Here is a 14,191-nt window from a genome sequence, read left to right on the forward strand (position 1 = left end):
AGGCAGGAAAGTTATTTCCACTGGTAGGTGAGACTAAAACTTGGGGACTTAGCCTCAAGATTCGGGGAAGTAGATATAGGATGGAGATGAGGAGGAACTGCTTTTCCCAGAGAGTGGTGAATCTGTGGAATTCTCTGCCCAATGAAGCAGTGGAGGCTACCTCAGTAAATATATTTAAGACAAGGTCAGATAGATTTTTGCATAGTTGGAGAATTAAAGGTTATGGGGAAAAGGCAGGTTAGTGAAGGTGAGTCCATGGCCAGATCAGCCATGATTTTATTGTATGGTGGAGCAGGGTCAAGGGCCAGATGGCCCACTCACGTTCCGATTTCTTATGTTATGTTCTAAGGAAGAAGAGTCCCTCAAAGAATGAATGACAGTAAAAATGTTAGAACCTAAAGGTCCCCCAGCTCCCCCCTGCCACACACAAGCAGCAGCAAAGCACTGATCCTCTTACCCCACCCACTTCCGCCGAAAAAATCATCAGCGCATTCCCCTCACCAATAGCAAAGCCCCCAATAAAGATCATGATATGCTGTACAACACTAACTAATTATTCACCTGACAATTCGACATGCATAGGCTCTCTCGGTCTCCCTAATAAAGGGAAAAAGAGGTGCCCCCTTTCACAGCGGGAGGGGAAGTAAAACAAAATAACTGGCCGATTTACAGTGATAAAAATTCGTAACAATTGAGAAATGAGTGTGTTTGGCCATGCCTGTACCTCAGGTTTTAGCAGCTTGAGCTGCTAAAAAAATCAAAATATAACAACAATAGTAAATTAGTGCTCGGCTGCATGGACTTGGAGGACAGGTAAGGAGCGGGGGCTCGGTCTTGGAACTGGGATGCTTGGACATAGTTGCAGGGAGAAGACATCCATTGGGACATAGTTGCAGGGATAGGACATCCACTGGAACGTAGTTGCAGGGAGAGGACATCCACTGGGACGTAGTTGCAGGGAGAGGACATCCACTGGGACATAGTTGCAGGGAGAAGACATCCACTGGGACATAGTTGCAGGGAGAAGACATCCATTGGGACATAGTTGCAGGGATAGGACATCCACTGGGACGTAGTTGCAGGGAGAGGACATCCATTGGGACGTAGTTGCAGGGAGAGGACATCCATTGGAATGTAGTTGCAGGGAGAGGACATCCACTGGGACGTAGTTGCAGGGAGAGGTCATCCACTGGGACATAGTTGCAGGGAGAGGACATCCATTGGGACATAGTTGCAGGGAGAAGACATCCACTGGGACATAGTTGCAGGGATAGGACATCCACTGGGACGTAGTTGCAGGGAAAGGACATCCACTGGGACGTAGTTGCAGGGAGAAGACATCCATTGGGACATAGTTGCAGGGAGAAGACATCCACTCGGACGTAGTTGCAGGGATAGGACATCCACTGGGACGTAGTTACAGGGAGAGGACATCCATTGGGACGTAGTTGCAGGGAGAGGACATCCATTGGGATCTAGTTGCAGGAAAAGGACATCCATTGGGACGTAGTTGCAGGTAGAGGACATCCATTGGGACGTAGTTGCAGGGAGAGGACATCCACTGGGACGTAGTTGCAGGGAGAGGACATCCATTGGGATGTAGTTGCAGGGAGAGGACATCCATTGGGACGTAGTTGCAGGGAGAGGACATCCATTGGGACGTAGTTGCGGGGAGAGGACATCCTTTGGGACATAGTTGCAGGGAGAGGACATCCACTGGGACGTAGTTGCAGGGAGAGGACATCCATTGGGATGTAGTTGCAGGGATAGGACATCCATTGGGACGTAGTTGCAGGGAGAGGACATCCATTGGGATGTAGTTGCAGGAAAAGGACATCCACTGGGACGTAGTTGCAGGGAGAGGACATCCATTGGGACATAGTTGCAGGGAGAGGACATCCATTGGGACATAGTTGCAGGGAGAGGACATCCACTGGGACGTAGTTGCAGGGAGAGGACAACCACTGGGACGTAATTGCAGGGAGAGGACATCCACTGGGACGTAGCTGCAGGGAAAGCACATCCACTGGGACATAGTTGCAGGGAGAGGACACCCACTGGGACGTAGTTGCAGGGAAAGGACATCCACTGGGACGTAGTTGCAGGAAAAGGGCATCCACTGAGAGTTAATTGCAGGGAGAGGACATCCACTGGGACGTAATTGCAGGGAAAGGACATCCACTCGGACGTAGTTGCAGGGATAGGACATCCACTGGGACGTAGTTGCAGGAAAAGGGCATCCACTGAGAGTTAATTGCAGGGAGAGGACATCCACTGGGACATAGTTGCAGGAAAAGGACATCCACTGGGACGTAGTTGCAGGGAAAGGACATCCATTGGGACGTAGTTGCAGGAAAAGGACATCCACTGGGGCGTAGTTGCAGGGAAAGGACATCCACTGGGATGTAATTGCAGGGAGAGGACATCCACTGGGACGTAGTTGCAGGGAAAGGACATCCACTGGGACGTAATTGCAGGGAGAGGACATCCACTGGGACGTAGTTGCAGGGAAAGGACATCCACTGGGACGTAATTGCAGGGAGAGGACATCCACTGGGACGTAGTTGCAGGGAAAGGACATCCACTGGGACGTAATTGCAGGGAGAGGACATCCACTGGGACGTAGTTGCAGGGAAAGGACATCCACTGGGACGTAGTTGCAGGGAGAGGACATCCATTGGGACGTAGTTGCAGGGAAAGGACATCCACTCGGACGTAGTTGCAGGGAAAGGACATCCACTGGGACGTAGTTGCAGGGAAAGGACATCCATTGGGACGTAGTTGCAGGAAAAGGACATCCACTGGGACGTAGTTGCAGGGAGAGGACATCCACTGGGACGTAGTTGCAGGGAGAGGACATCCACTGGGACATAGTTGCAGGGAGAAGACATCCACTGGGACATAGTTGCAGGGAGAAGACATCCATTGGGATGTAGTTGCAGGGATAGGACATCCACTGGGACGTAGTTGCAGGGATAGGACATCCACTGGGACGTAGTTGCAGGGAAAGGACATCCACTGGGACGTAGTTGCAGGGAAAGGACATCCATTGGGACATAGTTGCAGGAAAAGGACATCCACTGGGACGTAGTTGCAGGGAGAGGACATCCACTGGGACGTAGTTGCAGGGAGAGGACATCCACTGGGACGTAGTTGCAGGGAGAAGACATCCACTGGGACATAGTTGCAGGGAGAAGACATCCATTGGGATGTAGTTGCAGGGATAGGACATCCACTGGGACGTAGTTGCAGGGATAGGACATCCACTGGGACGTAGTTGCAGGGATAGGACATCCATTGGGACGTAGTTGCAGGGAGAGGACATCCATTGGAACGTAGTTGCAGGGAGAGGACATCCATTGGGACGTAGTTGCAGGGAGAGGACATCCATTGGGACGTAGTTGCAGGGAGAGGACATCCATTGGGATGTAGTTGCAGGAAGAGGACATCCACTGGGACGTAGTTGCAGGGAGAGGACATCCATTGGGACGTAGTTGCAGGGAGAGGACATCCATTGGGACGTAGTTGCAGGGAGAGGACACCAACTGGGACGTAGTTGCAGGGAGAGGACACCAACTGGGACGTAGTTGCAGGGAGAGGACACCAACTGGGACGTAGTTGCAGGGAGAGGACATCCATTGGGACATAGTTGCAGGGAGAGGACATCCACTGGGACGTAGTTGCAGGGAGAGGACATCCATTGGGACATAGTTGCAGGGAGAGGACATCCATTGGGACATAGTTGCAGGGAGAGGACATCCATTGGGACGTAGTTGCAGGGAGAGGACATCCATTGGGACGTAGTTGCAGGAAAAGGACATCCATTGGGACGTAGTTGCAGGGAGAGGACATCCATTGGGACATAGTTGCAGGGAGAGGACATCCACTGGGACGTAGTTGCAGGGAGAGGACATCCATTGGTATGTAGTTGCAGGGAGAGGACATCCAGTGGGATGTAGTTGCAGGGAGAGGACATCCATTGGGATGTAGTTGCAGGAAAAGGACATCCATTGGGACGTAGTTGCAGGGAGAGGACATCCACTGGGACATAGTTGCAGGGAGAGGACATCCACTGGGACGTAGTTGCAGGGAGAGGACATCCACTGGGACGTAGTTGCAGGGAGAGGACATCCATTGGGACGTAGTTGCAGGGAGAGGACATCCATTGGGATGTAGTTGCAGGAAAAGGACATCCATTGGGACATAGTTGCAGGGAGAGGACATCCATTGGGATGTAGTTGCAGGAAAAGGACATCCACTGGGACGTAATTGCAGGGAGAGGACATCCACTGGGACGTAGTTGCAGGAAGAGGACATCCACTGGGACGTAGTTGCAGGGAGAGGACATCCATTGGGACGTAGTTGCAGGGAGAGGACATCCATTGGGACATTGTTGCAGGGAGAGGACATCCATTGGGACGTAGTTGCAGGGAGAGGACATCCATTGGGACGTAGTTGCAGGGAGAGGACATCCACTGGGACATAGTTGCAGGGAGAGGACATCCACTGGGACGTAGTTGCAGGGAGAGGACATCCATTGGGACGTAGTTGCAGGGAGAAGACATCCATTGGAACGTAGTTGCAGGGAGAGGTCATCCACTGGGACATAGTTGCAGGGAGAGGACATCCACTGGGACATAGTTGCAGGGATAGGACATCCACTGGGACATAGTTGCAGGGGGAAGACATCCATTGGGACATAGTTGCAGGGATAGGACATCCACTGGAACGTAGGTGCAGGGAGAGGACATCCACTGGGACGTAGTTGCAGGGAGAGGACATCCACTGGGACGTAGTTGCAGGGAGAGGACATCCACTGGGACATAGTTGCAGGGAGAAGACATCCATTGGGACGTAGTTGCAGGGAGAGGACATCCACTGGGACGTAGCTGCAGGGAAAGGGCATCCACTGAGAGTTAATTGCAGGGATAGGACATCCACTGGGACGTAGTTGCAGGGAAAGGACATCCACTGGGACGTAGCTGCAGGGAAAGGACATCCACTGGGACGTATTTGCAGAGAAAGGACATCCACTGGGACATAGTTGCAGGAAAAGGACATCCACTGGGACGTAGTTGCAGGGAAAGGACATCCATTGGGACGTAGTTGCAGGAAAAGGTCATCCAATGGGACGTAATTGCAGGGAAAGGACATCCATTGGGACGTAGCTGCAGGGATAGGACATCCACTGGGACGTAGCTGCAGGGAGAGGACACCCACTGGGATGTAGTTGCAGGAAAAGGACATCCACTGGGACGTAATTGCAGGGAAAGGACATCCACTGGGATGTAGTTGCAGGGAGAGGACATCCACTGGAACGTAGTTGCAGGGAGAGGACATCCACTGGGACGTAGTTGCAGGGATAGGACATCCACTGGGACGTAGTTGCAGGAAAAGGGCATCCACTGAGAGTTAATTGCAGGGAAAGGACATCCCCTGGGATGTAGTTGCAGGGTTAGGACATCCACTGGGACGTAGCTGCAGGGAGAGGACACCCACTGGGACGTAGTTGCAGGAAAAGGACATCCACTGGGACGTAATTGCAGGGAAAGGACATCCACTGGGATGTAGTTGCAGGGATAGGACATCCACTGGGATGTAGTTGCAGGGATAGGACATCCACTGGGACGTAATTGCAGGGAGAGGACATCCATTGGGACATAGTTGCAAGGAGAGGACATCTATTGGTGTAAAATCAACCATGAATCCTTCCCCCCCTCCAGGTCCAGAAAAAAATCGAGGCATGCCTGTACCCAGATTGAGCAGTGGTCTAGTCAGCGCCTGTTCTCTATGTTGGGGGCGGCTGAAACGACAGCCTGGTGTAGGTATAAAAGCAATACCCTTTCAATTTATAAATGGAGAAATATCTACAGAATAGAATGATACAGCCACTGCCTGGGGATCGCCAGGGCATGCCTGGATCTACTGCTGGGCAAACTGCTGGTGGTGCACTGCTGAGTAGGTGGGCAGGGACTGGGAAACTTGAAAAAGATACAGCCACGATTCAAAGTACCGCACCGCCATCACAGGCAGCAACTTCTGCAAGCGCTTCTCAGGGGAACAGTCAATGTACAACCGAGAACACTCAAGCAAATAAGAGAAGAAAGGCACACATGAAATGGTCACCAGAAGTAAACACATTCATAATGCATGTATATTACTGATGTTACGTATTCGTGACACATGACAGTGAAGCCCTTGTCATGTGACTGGGGTTGAAGCTATACTGGACTTGAGGTGATGGTCTTGTGATGGTGGAATGATGTCATTTTCCCGCCAGTAGAGATCATGCGACGGGTTTTTTTTACAGGTTATAAAAGGTCGACCCCACCCTGTGAGGAGGGGCAGTTCGTGGCTGGATTTGCCAGGTTGACTTCATGCCACTGCGTGTTTTAAGTGATGACGCAGTTTAGTTGTAGGATGAAGTTTTTATTTAATGCTAAAGTTTAAAAGGTCATTGCCAGCAGGTTCTTTATGATTCTGTTAGTTCGTGACAGTGGAGAGTGAAGATTCGAAGTTGGAAGTTAAAGATCGAGGAGAATCGCTTTCTACGGTGAAACGGGGGCGACCTTTGTTTGATCCTTATTTGGAAGGATTTCGTTGACTATCTTCGTGTTAATCCCTAGGTTTAACTAGAAAGGATTGAAGGTAGTGGAGAAGGAAAGGTCAGTGCCTTTAAGCCGTTCTGTTTCGTGAATTCTTCGTGGGAAGTTCGACGTCAGGGATCGAAGCAAGCGACGTGAAGGAGAATTTAAATCGTCCTATAAAGTCTCTCCTTTTAAATGGACTGTGAGCATATTGAACCTTTGGTAATACCACTTTTAAAGAACTGTTTTTGGAATATCACTTTAAGAACTGTTTGGGCTGCCGCTCAGCAGCTGTTTCTGGTTACGGTAGTGTTTGTTTACTTTTGGGGGGGTTTGTTTTCTGTGTTTAATAAACGTGTTGTTTGTTATAAGAAACCCTTCCCGAACTCATATATTTATTGTTGCCGGAATATGTAACACTGAATATTGGAACTTGAGCCTGACATGACAGCATACAGGGATAAACCTCATCAACAGTTTATAGCGCATTCAAGTAAATGCACAACAAATAGCAGGTCAATGTAGAGTGATAATAATAATAGCAAAATTATTCAAACCCTTAGCAATTCCTCAGGGCATTGTCAGTCTTAATAATCTCATCTGTAGCACTGAGTGAAAGGCATAGGCATGAAGACTTTTGCAAAATACCATTGTACTTTTATGTATTGCACTGCACTGCTGCCACTAAAATAAAACAAACTTTAATGATCAATAAACCAATTGTTTGGAATTCCCTGGTGCCTCAGGGCTGGGTGCATCTATACCCTGCCCCTTGTACTCCTTTTCTGCCACCTGTCCCCCACCCCTCCTCCAGCACTCCACCCTTCCCATTCCCAACATCCTTTGCTTCTGGCAGATTTACAAACTTGCTCTCCACTCCACATTGAGAAATAGAATCAATCCCTTAGCAATTCCTCAGGGCACTGTCAGTCTTCAGCTGCTTTAGTAATGACTTTCCATCATAAGCTCAAAGGTAGGGATCTTTGCTAATCGGATATCATTCTATTTTGTTTTTAATTTCTCAGAAAATGAAGCAGCTGATGCCTGTATGTGGCAAGACCTTGACATGACCAGGCATGAACTTCCAAATAGCATAGAAAATTTATACTAAATGAGCCAGGCATTATTTCCAACTATGGAGAGTCAAGAGCATCTCACTGACGTTTACGAATCTTCCACTATGAATATTGATGATCAGAAACTCAGATAAGCTAGCAATATAAATACTGTAATTTTTACAGAAAGATTAGAGACCAAACTCCAAAGCCTTTCTTCCATTTACAAGTCAGAACAATAATGAAATGCTCTCCATTGATCAGGATTAGTGCAGCTACAACTATGTTTGGTGTTGAACACAATCCAGACTAAAGATGCAAATTGACTTGTACCCTAGCCACTAAATTAAACTTCATTGCTTTTGTCACTGGTGCAATGTGACTGCAGAGTACACATCTACAAAATGCGCTGTTATTCACCAAGCCTGAGTTGTCTTCTGCCACCAAGTTCATGATCAGTAGGTACATCGAGACACCACCGTGAAGCTGTACACTATCCTGATGTGCAAATTGCCCCTGTAATACCAGGCCCTTCAGCAAAAGGGAATAACTACACTTATTCTATTTCTGGTGTTCCCACAACCAATGGTCTCACTTTAAGGACTCTTTATCTTTTTTTATTTCACGTTCTCATTATTTGTTGCTATTTATTTACATTTGTATTTGCACAGTTTGTTTTTCATTGATCCTGTTCACAGTTCTGTTCTATAGATTTGCTGAGTTTGCCTGCAGGAAAAAGAATCCCAGGACTGTATGTGGTGATATGTATGTACTTTGATAATAAATTTAGTTTCAACTTTGAAGATTTCCACATCCTTCATTAAACCCTGGAACTTCAAACAAATTCTACTAAAGAATTTTCAGCAGGATGTCTGGGGCAGTTCAAGTTGGCTCTTTAAGGGCAATCCAGGATAGGCAATAAATGTAGGGCTTCACACTAATAAACAAGCCAATTTAAAGACAAAATACTAACAACTAGTGTCAGATGAGGGAACTGGCAGCATTTTGCAAGTCATCCTGCTCCCCAAAACACAAAATCAACCTCATACACCACATCCAGAGAAATGATACACATTTTACATAGTAATTCACACACTTTTCTCAGAGAAAACCTCTTTTCACAGGGTGAAGGTAGGCAGAGAATTGAACAACTGACCTCAAACACAATGATGAAAGCCAATCGTGCAGCCAGAACATGCCAGAATTGCAAGGTGACTTCGTATCGATTGTGATCCCATGGAGGAGCCCTGTAGTCTCTGTACCTGCAAGTTAAAAGCTAGATAGAAATCTGAAGTTCCTACAAATGTCAAAACAACCATTGTTGAGGGCAGATTATAACACATAGGTTTTCATTTTGGATTCTGAGTAGCCCCCGTTAGGCTCTCAAATACTCTCAATTAAATTCAGCCATCTTATTCCAAACTCCCAAGCAGCCTGTGGAGATTCAGCATCTAAAACTCTGACAAACTTCTATAGATGTGTAGTGGAGGGTTTATTGGCTGGCTGCCTCACAGTGTGGTATGGAAACACCAATGCATTTGAATGAAAAATCTATAAAAAGTAGAGGGTTCAGTCCAGTACATCTTAAGTAAAGCCTTTCCAACTACTGAGCACTGTCGCAGGAAAGGAGCATCCATTATCAGAGATCCTCACCACTCAGGTCATGCTCTTTTCTCACTGCTGTAATCAGGTAGATGGTACAAGAGCCTCAGGACTTGCACCACCAATTACAAGAACAGTTGAAACCATCAGGCTCTTGAAAACAACTATTCTCCTTGCCCATCCATTGAAATGTTCCCACAACCAATGAGCTCACTTTAAGGACTCTTCTTTATCTTGTTATTTCATGTTCTCGTTATTTATTTACATTTGCATTTGCGCAGTTTGTTTTCTTCTGCATTCTGGTTGAACTTTTATTGATCCTGTTGCAATTACTATTCTATTGATTTGCTGTGCATGCTTGCAGAAAAATTAATTTCAGGGTTGTATATGGTGACATGTATGTATTCCGATAATAAAATTTACTTTGAACTCTTAACCTTTATTTTTTCCACACAGATGGTTACTCTGTCACGGCAAGGAAGTTAAAACAAACTACTTCACAAGAGAGCTGGTTAAGGGAAGTCAGCTCGTTCATTGGAAGAAAAATTGGAATGACTGCTTTTCCAAAGCTGTCCCCGCAAATGAATTCAGATTTTAAAAAATGAACAGTAAAGAGAAAAAGGAGAACAAAAGCTGCATATAATCAAATTAGAGAAAAATTAAAGATAGATCCTCAACATTAGGCCTTTTTCTGAATGAATCAGATAACTTGTGGGAATAAAATCTCTCCATCTATAATACTTAATATTTGTTGAATAACCTGTCTCAACATACCTCCATATCAGCTGGACAAACTATCACAAGTCGCTGTCCATATCACTAACTATATGCAATTAAAGGCAATCTCAAGGTTTTTTAAACAGATTTTCTGCTAATTATCTGTCCTAAAACCACCTTAATAATCTCATCTGTAGCATTGTGTGAAAGGCATAGGCACAAAGACATTTGCAAAATATCATTGAAACTTTTATGTATTGCACTGCACTGCTGCTACTGAAATAAAACAACTTTAATGAGATACGTGAGTGATGATAAACCTGATTCTCCTACAGATCTCTGTTGTGGACTGAGAGTGGGAAGGGGGCAGGAAGCACCAGTGTGACATTCTGTAATGATCAATAAACCAATTGTTTGGAATTCCCTGGTGCCTCAGGGCTGGGTGCATCTATACCCATGGCACCCCCTGCCCCCTGTACTCCTTTTCTGCCACCTGTCCCCCACCCCTCCTCCAGCACTCCACCCTCCCCATTCCCAACATCCTTTGCTTCCGGCGGATTTACAAACTCGCTCTCCACTCCACATTGAGAAATAGAATTATGTACCCTAACTATATACACATGTGCCTAAGACTTTTGTACAGTACTGCATATTTGCATCTTTGTAAGTAATAATATAAAATGATAACAAGCATCTTTGCATTTCATAAGCTGTTTATATCCTCCTCCTTCTTAATGTCATTATTTATATAATGAAGAAATGTTCCTTTTTCTTTAATTCCTCCAGTTGAGAATGATGATGGGAGATGAGACATTTCCATTTCACCTCAACCTTTTCAAGTACGTTAGAGAAATGTTTTATTGGATGGACTGGGCAAAACATCCACTGATGTGCTAATCATAATTGCAGCAACATGTATTCTAATGGAATTGAATTTCCAAAGAAAAGATTAATCTGGACAGTTCATTTAGCTTCTGCAACAAAGGAATAATTGCTAGCCTGGAGAATCACGGCCTGGATTAACACATGCTCCCAAAATATGTTTTCATGCACTGAAATGGGAAATGTACCATTAATTGTACAAAAAAAAAACAGGAAAAAAAGAGATTTGGAGAAATATGCTGCATTTCATAATACATCAAACAGCAGGATAGCCTTTACTGTAAAAGGTCTTAAGTCTCAGGGAAGGGAAGATTTTACCTAATTGTACAAGTTGTTGCTGAGCTCACTTGTGGAATACTGTGCACAACTTTTTGTCCAATTACATGAAAAAGATAAATACAGGTCGAGTACCCTTATCCAAAAATCCAAAATCTGAAAACCTCCAGAATCCAAACAGTTTTTGAGCACTGACTTGACTCAAATGGAAAATGACACACATGGCACTGAGAAAGTTCTCAGGCAATGGACAAGTCTCTATACACCACTGACAGTTCTGAGAAGTAACCAGACATATGTAATGAACAGAAATGAATGAAAAACAGAAAAACATGGCAAAAAGTGAAAAATGAAGATCTCGAAAGTGTACTGAAAAAGTGGATTCATCAGCACTGGAGTGAACATTTACTGCTTAGTGGTATGACAATAACTAGCAAAGATCTATTACAACAAACAGAAAATTAGAGGTAATTATGAATATTCAGCAGGCTGGTTGCAGAAATTTAAGAAAAGGCATGACATTAAATTTTGACAATGCCTGCTGATTGCAAAGCAGCAGAGAAATTCATTGATGAGTTTGTCAAGATCATTGATGATTAGACGAAGACTGCTTATCAGTGGCACATAAATTCAGTCAGAAATGATGCCGACCCCAAGCTATCTCATTATATATTCCAGAATCCCAAAAAGTCCAAAATCTGAAACACTTCCAAGCCTAAGCATTTCAGATAAGAGGTATTTGATCTGTCGTGGCATTGGAGGCAGTCTAAAGGAAATTCACCAAACTAGAATGTGCTCTATATGTCTCGGAGTCAAGAAGAATGAAGGGTCACCTTATTCTAGTATATAAGTGAGGATAGATGTTGAGATGAGGAGAAACTTCTTAAAGCTAGAGAGTGGTGAATCAATGGAATTCATTGGCACAGACTGCTGTGGAAATTAAGTCATTAGGGTTATTTAAAGTGTATGTAGATAGGTTATTGATTAGTAAGGGCATTAAATGTATCAGGGAGAAGGCAACAGAATGTGTTGAGAGGGAGAACAAGTCAGCCAGGATGGAATGGCAGAGAAGACTCGATGGGCCAAATGGTCTATTTTTGCTCCTTTGACTTACGGTCTGATATTGAGATGCTTTCACGAGTGTGTGAACTATAAACAATGGGAGATAGCTTCAAAATAAAGAGCAGGTCATTCAACACTGAGGTGAGTAGAAATTTCTTTTGTCAGTGGGTAAAAAATCTTCATAGTTTTCTACACCTGAGGGTAATGAAGATGAGATAATCAGACAAATTTAATGTGGAGACAGATAAATATTTGAATGAATGAAATTAAGGGCACCCAGGGAACTGGTACAAAAGGGCTGAGGTTGGGAGACCGCATTGCCGAGCACCCATGCTTCAGCTGCCAGAAGAAGCAGGATCTCCCAGTGGCCACCCATTTTAACCTACTTCCCATTCCCATTCCAGCATGTTAGTCCATAGCCTCCTCTACTGCTGTTATGAGCCACATTCAGGTCGGAGGAGCAACATCTTATATTCTGTCAGGGCAGCCTCCAACCTGATGGCATAAACATCAATTTCTCAAACTTCTGGTAATGCCTCCCCCCACCCCCCACATCCACTCCTTCACCATTCTCAATTCCCATTTCTCTCTCTTGCCTTATCTCCCTACTTGCCTATCACAACCCTCTGGTTCTCCTACTCCTTCCCTTTCTTCCTTGGTCTTTTGTCCTCTCGCCTTTTACCTCCTTCACCAATTGACTTCCAACTCTTTACATCTCTCCTCCCCCTCTCCCAGTTTCACCTATCTACTACTTTGTATTTCTTCCTTTCCTTCCCTCACCTTTTTATCCTGACTTCTCATCTTTTTTTTTCTCTCCAGTCCTAAAGAAAGGTCCCAGCCCAAAATGTCAACTGTTTACTCTTTTCCATAGATGCTGCCTGGCCTGCTACGTTCCTCCAACATTTTGTATGTGTTGCTCGAAGTTAAGACCAGCATAGCTCAGCCACAATTATATTGAATAGTAGAGCAGAATTGAGGGGCTGACCTACCTACTCCTGCTCCCATATTCTAGTGCTTCTGTGAATAAGATTAAGTGTAACTTTAGTAATATGTGGCTCTCTGGCTACCTATAACAATTTTGTATGGATCTTGCTTATACAAGGCCCGGTATCATGTTCAGACCATCTAGTGCTATATTAAACAAATTAGATTCAGATTTATTTATTACATGTATAGCAAAACATACAGTGGACTGTGTCATTTGCGTAGTAACCTCAGGATATGCTGGGGACAGCCCCAAGTATAGCCACGCATTTTGGCATCAAAACAGCTTGTCCAAAATATTTGGTAGAACATAGAATACTAAAAAATAGGATTCAAGAACTACACATAACCTATTCTAAAACAGGTCCTGCAGTAGGTGAGGTGGCAACAAGATCTGGATATGAAGGCTGGAATGAGGGAGAATAGTTCAGGAAATACCATAACAGGCTCATCAGTTTGTTTCCTTCTGGGCCCCATTTCCTCTTTTGCACAGACATCACTTAGATTTGAGATGGTTGTGTTGAACAAAAAGAAGAGAAAATACACCATTCTAATACTCACCTGCAGAAGCCTTTTTCATGTGTCCCAAAGTCACTTTTATTGAAATAGGATAAGCTGCTATTTACATAGCCTGTCAAACATCTGAAAGAACATTAAACAAGTCACTTTTCTGTGAATAATAATAATTAAGTTGTTAATTACTCTGCACATTTTCAAAATTGGATGGTTTAAATCCCCAAAGGATCAGTTCTCTTTCCACTGAACTTCCTAAGCAGATTGATAAACTGGAATTTGTACAAACCCTTTTGAGAATATGGCTCTAGAAATATTTATATTAAGTTATTATTTTATACCAACACAGGTTCACCTAATCTACCGTAAGTATTTTCATTGCCAGTGAAATGGAATTGGCCTGTTCAGCCATAAAACAAATGCTGTTGATTCAACCTTTACTCTGGGCCATGATGGATTTGTCAAGCCTTTTTATAATCCTTTAATTCGAGTCTTGCTAACATTACTGCAAGT

General features: G+C 44.7%; 1 protein-coding gene across 1 annotated transcript in view; it reads right to left on the bottom strand.

Annotated features, from left to right (window-relative positions):
• Positions 1-14,191, bottom strand: part of ano3 (anoctamin 3) — a 521,252-nt gene that overhangs the window by 12,117 nt on the left and 494,944 nt on the right. The window contains exons 24-25 of the mRNA XM_059976011.1: positions 13,727-13,807; positions 8,799-8,904 (exon numbers count right to left, since the gene is read on the bottom strand). Of these exons, the coding sequence (XP_059831994.1) occupies positions 8,799-8,904; positions 13,727-13,807 (187 nt within the window). The remainder of the gene's footprint in view (positions 1-8,798; positions 8,905-13,726; positions 13,808-14,191) is intronic.

The sequence above is a fragment of the Hypanus sabinus genome, chromosome 7 (genome assembly GCF_030144855.1).
Source record: "Hypanus sabinus isolate sHypSab1 chromosome 7, sHypSab1.hap1, whole genome shotgun sequence".
Taxonomy (NCBI): domain Eukaryota; kingdom Metazoa; phylum Chordata; class Chondrichthyes; order Myliobatiformes; family Dasyatidae; genus Hypanus; species Hypanus sabinus.